The following is a 6,343-nucleotide window of genomic DNA, read 5'->3' on the forward strand; positions in this document are numbered from 1 at the left end:
TTCTTTTGAATCTTATACTTCTAATTTCTTATTTATTTTGTTGGCATACTTTTGCTTTGTTTTTATTTATTATACTGTATATACTTTTTGAATTATTTTTTTCTGGTGGAACTAACCTTAAAGCCATTTGGGCTTATATGTTTCTCCAGCATAATTGAAGTGCATTCTACTTTTTAAAAAACTGTCATGTTATTTCACAATGATGTATCTTATGAAAATAAAATTGAATTTACATGATTCATTTATTTTTGTTTACAGTTTATTTGATTTGTTTTTTCTACCATGGGTTTAGTTCTACGCTCATCATTTATTATCTGTGTTTTGTTATGTTTTGCTTTCATTATTTTCCTCATTTGTTTAATTTCGGTACCATCACAGACGAGAGTTTGGCCCACTACAAAATAAACATCCCATATTATAATAGGATTCGCTCATAGGCATACATTATTTTAATCATTTCTTTCTTTCTGTTAAACATTTTTTTTATCTAATTTAGGAATTTCTAAACAGCATATATGATGTTGGAAATAGTTTCAGAGTTTGGACCACATTGTACTTTTTCTGGATCATACGTTCTTTTAACGTGTCATGTTAAAGGAATAGAGAAGTAGTCGGCTGGATTAAAGGTGGAACAACCGAGATTACCAGGTGAAGAGATGTTGACATCAGACGTACCGGTACATTAATAAACGTTTACTACCTGAAGTTGGTAAAGATTGCCAGTGCTTTATTCTTGTGATTAAAGAACCAAATCAAGTTGATGGAATGTATTATAGAGTTTACAAAAAAGACTGTGATGAAACTGTAGGCATACATCAAATTACATAATCTATGTGCACTACTAGATTACAATCTGATAATGGATTACACCTAATGACGAAGCAAACCGTGCTTATCTGTCTCGCTATAGTAAAATGTACATGGACACCCAATTGTTTTTGCATTGAAACAGCATGTTTACTTTAATTATATAAAACAAAATTAGACTATTTAGTTTCCTCAATATTTTGAAATGATATGTGATTTGAAATATATATTTAGAAATGATATAAATCAAAGAGCTGCATAGACAGGGCACAGAAAACAATTAAGATACAAATAAGTTAAAACTGCCTGAGCAACATCATTACGACATGTTTCGGGCATAGCCCATTATCAGGTGATTATATTAGATGTGATATAAAGTTGTATCGCCAATCTGCAATCTGGTTGACCTTCAAGTCGCTCGACGGACACGCAATATAATTTTCCTATCCTTTTTATAGGCTTCTAAAATCCATTAAATCATACAAAAAAAAGTTTCTGACGTCATTTCTCAATCAATAATTGTGAAATTTTGTAATTGTATATTCCGAATTTATTATTGTAGTTTTTATAGATTTCATTTTAATATTTTTTATTGTAATACAAACATTATTAGCTATGTGCTATTGTTTTTGTAATTTTATATATACCGTAATAAATAAAATAAAATAAATAAAATAAAATAGAAATAAGTTTTATATCATTTTCATGAATATTCATTTATAAATCTAAATCTATTTCAACTTATGAAATCACATTGGCAGTTTTTAATCTATATGTTGGCACACCATGAGTCGCACTGTAAAACAAAAATTAAAAACTTGATTTCCAACGAGATAACACACATTTATGTGATGTGATTTATGAAATAATATGAAGCTTCCATTTCTACACATTTTACTGTTTCAAGCAGGTAAATCCGACGATTATTAGCGGAAAAACTTTAAAAAACCTGCTAAAAATCGTGATTTCTGCACAATTTAACCTCGTTTCAAGATGTATAAATAAATAAATTTAATATGCGTCATCGCCACAAATGTAAACATTTATTTCTATCAGATGACCATTTGATCCCTGCATTATATAACTCTGTATCGAACCTGTAATCTGTCCAGTCATTATTAGAACTCACTTGGCTCTGTGCTCTGCTCTGCATATAACCATAAAGATTCGTAGAGACAAGTGACGATCCAAATGGAAAGAAGACTAGTGCGTGTGTATTTGTGTGGAGCGCACAGTACCGGGAAAACAACGCTTCTTGGTGACGTTTGCAAAGAATTACCGGAGATCAAAAAGGAAGCCGAAATTGCAAGACAGGTACTGGAGGGGATGAGTCTAGAGGATAGACGCACCGCTATTGACTTCCGCAACCAACCCGAAAAGTGTGAAAAATTCCTGGTAAAAATATACAATATTTTATTTAAATACAGCGTGTATTATTCATTGTAATCCTCCTGTCATTTATGTTATTAAACGTATATTAAACGTAATATCCGATCATAAAGCTATTTGAAAAAATTCACAAAACAGTGGGTGGGGCAGTGTGATTGTATTAAACAGGGCCTAAATCATATCATTAAGTATAAGATATATATATATATACGTCCCTGAGCCTAACGTTTTATATTTCCTTTTTAGAAACATATAGGCCTACACTGAGAGTGTACCGCAACTAATTTGTAGTGTAGTATCCCCGGTAGTATCAGTAAGATTTACATAGCAGCTTATTTCATAACTGCAAACATTATTTCCTATATATATATATATATATAAATCAAAGAGCTGCATAGGCAGGATATAGAAAAAAATCAAGATCAAATAAGTTAAAACTGCCTCAATATAGATTTATTTTAACGACATGTTTCGGGCATAGCCCATCATCAGGTGAAAAGAATTGTAACAAAGGATAACATATGACTTATATATGTTATCCTTTGTTACAATTCTTTTCACCTGATGATGGGCTATGCCCGAAACATGTCGTTAAAATAAATCTATATATATATATATATATATATATTTAAATCGTTCATTGTAAAACGAGTAGAACTGAAATTGGGACTATTAAGTGGAAATTCTATGGTACGGTCTCCTTAAGTTTCGACACTGCACAATTTCAATTCGCCCTCCCTCCAACCCTAAAACTTATACTCGACATTCCCCAATTCTGAATGGGTCGTTTATAACCGTATAGGGTCATAATTTTGTTTGTATCCATTATTATTCATAATAGTGACTTATTTTTTTGTAGCGATTGGTATTGGAATCTCAATGCGAGGTCGACCGTAAAAACGCATTGAATGAAGATTTAATAGAGGGATATATCGCAGACAGAGCTGGAATTGATCCTTTAGTGTACGCTGCATCATACCTTGGTGACAAGGTGAAAGACTCCCTGCTGTCACTACCAGTTACTCAAGAATGTATCAAAAGGTACGTGTGAACGCAAATGATTACATTCAACAACCGCGTAGATATCTATGTGATCGTGTGAACGTGCATCAATCGACTTAAAACCTGGTTTCCACTAGAACGCAAATAAGCGCAACGCAAGTGAGTTGACCAATCACAAGCGACACGTTCAGAATGATGATCCATCAACTTGTGATTTGATCAACTCATGACTTACGTTGCATTTACGTTATTTTAGTGGGAACCAAACCTAAGGGCGTAGGCTTACTGATGCCTCCATGAGGCAAATAAGAGAGGACCATTGGCGACTTACTCGAAATATACCTAATAACGTTTTTAATTGTTCTCTCTTTAAATGGTTTGTTTTCCTCTTTTTTAGGTATAAAAATGATAAAAACGCCTTAATATTTGTCGTGCATCCTCATAAAGAATGTATGAAGGAAGACGGTATCAGACCTACACCTGTATGGAACGAACTAACGCGATATACAGAAATATTAACTCAGCTTCTCGACCATCTACAAATTAATTACATCCCAATAACCGTCCTGGACCGCACTGAACGATGTCAAATTGTTGTGAACCAAATACAAGAGAAACTGTCTTAAGAAGATTATTAAAACCATAATAATATATTTCAATTACATATTCAATACAAAATATTATATTTTTAAACAAAAATTATATGAATTAAGCTTTTACACGCAAGGTTGAGTCAAGAGTTAGGCATTATTTTTAAATTAATAATAATCAATTAAGCAATTATTATTAGCTAGAATATGAACGTATACGGGTAGCTTTTTACGCAAGGTAATGGGCCAAAATGTACAAATAATTATAATAAATTATTATATTTTAATTATAACTAGAGTAGAACCCCTTAGACTGGTACACACACTCATTCGAGACACCCATTAAATTAAGGGGACACTCAGTGACTTGAACAAAGCCCAATACTGTATACTGTATATTAACATAAAGGGAACAAGGAGGCTTTCGCGATGGTGTCCCCCTTTAAGCGTGGTTTCCAGTAGAAAACGCAAATGCAGCGACGTATTATGGGCGCAAAGTACTGTATTGCATAATCACAAGTGGGAACCGACGACGCAACAGTATACCGTACCGTACTGTATTAACATAAATTAAGGGAACATGGAGGCTTTAGCGATGGTGTTCCTTTAGGGCTTCTCTGTATAATTAAATATAGTTAATTACACTACTACAGTACTAGTAATAGGCCTAAGTTATTACTATAGCTTTTAACAAAGATACAAATTGCAATACTTATTTTCTCATTATATAATTACTTAAAATGTTATTATAAATGTATAATCAATCTTTCAACAAATTAATGTATATTATTTTATAATTAAAAAATGTTTATTCTTATAATAATTATTCTGAGCTCTGATTGGTTGTATTTTTTGCGTCGCAAAAAAGAGGCATGATTAAAAAAAAAGTAAGGTATACTACGACTCTTATACCACGGTATCGGTAATAAAAATATAGAATCTATGTTATTCATGACCATTTCCACATAACGACGCGGTCTTGAGTGCATGGGCGGTTTCCGTCAGGATAGATAAATACTAGGTAGGCTATTATGTTATCAATTATTTTCTGTAAATCATTTGCATGGTGCGAGGTCAGCAGGTAGGGTTTTCTGTACTTTGAGACAATGTTATCGCCAGAGTTTATTCACGGTGTTTAATGTGTGACTTGCACATAATTATAAACCAACCTTAACCAAAGCTGCTGATTAACGTTGTAAAAACAACATTACTAAAAATAACACATACAACCATTGAACTATAATATAAAACATTGCCACCCACCAGCACATACTATATAAATAAATTTAAATAAATAATAAATAAATTCCTGCCGTTTGATTGGACGATTGTGGGTCACATGGCGTTTGGAAAATGAAATACAACAGCACCACCTATTTTGTACTTTCGCCGCGAAGATTGAATGTTTATGAATAGTCTGGGTTCCAGACGGAGTTTTGTCTTAATATTAGTAAAATGATAAATATTTTGGCACATATGGCGTTTCATACGTATACTACTTGATTTTGGATTTTCAGACAAAAATCGCGGTCGAAATAAAAACAAATAAATAAAAAAAGATAATACAGACTTGGGGTAAGTCTAGTTTATGAATTGAATTTTCCACGATGGAAGTAAACTTTTTGAGCGATAAATATGTACTAATTAAGATCAAAAAGGCATTTGAATTAGTTTAGATCGTTTTTAGGCTAGGATGTTGATTAATTAATGGAAACATTTCTACAATTCAAGACGAGGAATAGTTGGAAAAAATATAATTAGTATGATGAAGGAACGTATTCATTTATATAGGAAAGGCATCTGAGATATTGATGCAGTGTGTGTTTGTCGAGTTTGAGTAGGCCTATTTAAATCACATTTAGTTCCTTGCATGAAGGGTTCATTGGGCGCACTTTGCAACAAACTGGATTTTTAACAAAAGAAAGAACTATAAATCATTGTAGTAATAATAAATGTAATTCAACAAAAATAATGTTTTAACAATCTCAATCTTCACCAGATAATATTCCGTGCGCGTTATTTCAACAATATTTTACGATGGTGGTCCATCCAGCCGAAGCTGATAATTAGGGACCCTCACAAAAATACAACATGACATTAGACATTAAACTCATGCAACAATTAAAATTAAATTAAAATAAATAGAATTTATAAAGATAAAACACAATAAAATAAAGCACAAAATAATTAGAATAATTAGATAAATATAATAATAAGAAATTACGATCCAGCTTTACCAGATAAACTTATCTGTTTACTAAATAGTATGTGCCTGGTCTGCTGATGTGGTAAGGTATGAACAGGATAATTGTTGTATCGTATCGTAAGAAGGAACTTGAACAACTTGGTTGTAATTTTTGTTTACAGAGCGTCCTCTATTTACTTATACTGGTTAAGTTAGTTTAGCCGTGATTATTGAAGCATAACAGAAGTTACACACTCTCACAGTATGCACACACAGTACGCTTCTTCACCGTACCACAAAAGAATAATTTTGAGGCCTACATAAACAAAGAATTATTCTTTGCTATACATTATTCTGATGTATTCTTTTT

The 6,343-nt window shown here is 32.2% G+C and overlaps 1 protein-coding gene across 1 annotated transcript; it reads left to right on the top strand.

Moving 5' to 3' along the window:
* Positions 1–1,998: 1,998 nt before the first annotated feature.
* On the top strand, positions 1,999–3,824 carry LOC140040787 (uncharacterized). The gene is made up of 3 exons (XM_072086967.1): positions 1,999–2,202; positions 3,056–3,237; positions 3,596–3,824. The coding sequence occupies exons 1-3, from the start codon at positions 1,999–2,001 to the stop codon at positions 3,822–3,824; spliced, it is 615 nt and encodes a 204-aa protein (XP_071943068.1).
* The last annotated feature ends 2,519 nt before the right edge of the window (positions 3,825–6,343 follow it).

This window comes from Antedon mediterranea, chromosome 1 (genome assembly GCF_964355755.1).
Source record: "Antedon mediterranea chromosome 1, ecAntMedi1.1, whole genome shotgun sequence".
NCBI classification, from domain to species: domain Eukaryota; kingdom Metazoa; phylum Echinodermata; class Crinoidea; order Comatulida; family Antedonidae; genus Antedon; species Antedon mediterranea.

Coding starts and splice junctions, on each gene's coding strand:
- LOC140040787 (XM_072086967.1), top strand. CDS start 1,999: ATGGAAAGAAGACTAGTGCGTGTGTATTTGTGTGGAGCGCACAGTACC. Junction 2,203..3,055: donor AAAAGTGTGAAAAATTCCTG/GTAAAAATATAC, acceptor ATTTTTTTGTAG/CGATTGGTATTGGAATCTCA. Junction 3,238..3,595: donor ACTCAAGAATGTATCAAAAG/GTACGTGTGAAC, acceptor CCTCTTTTTTAG/GTATAAAAATGATAAAAACG.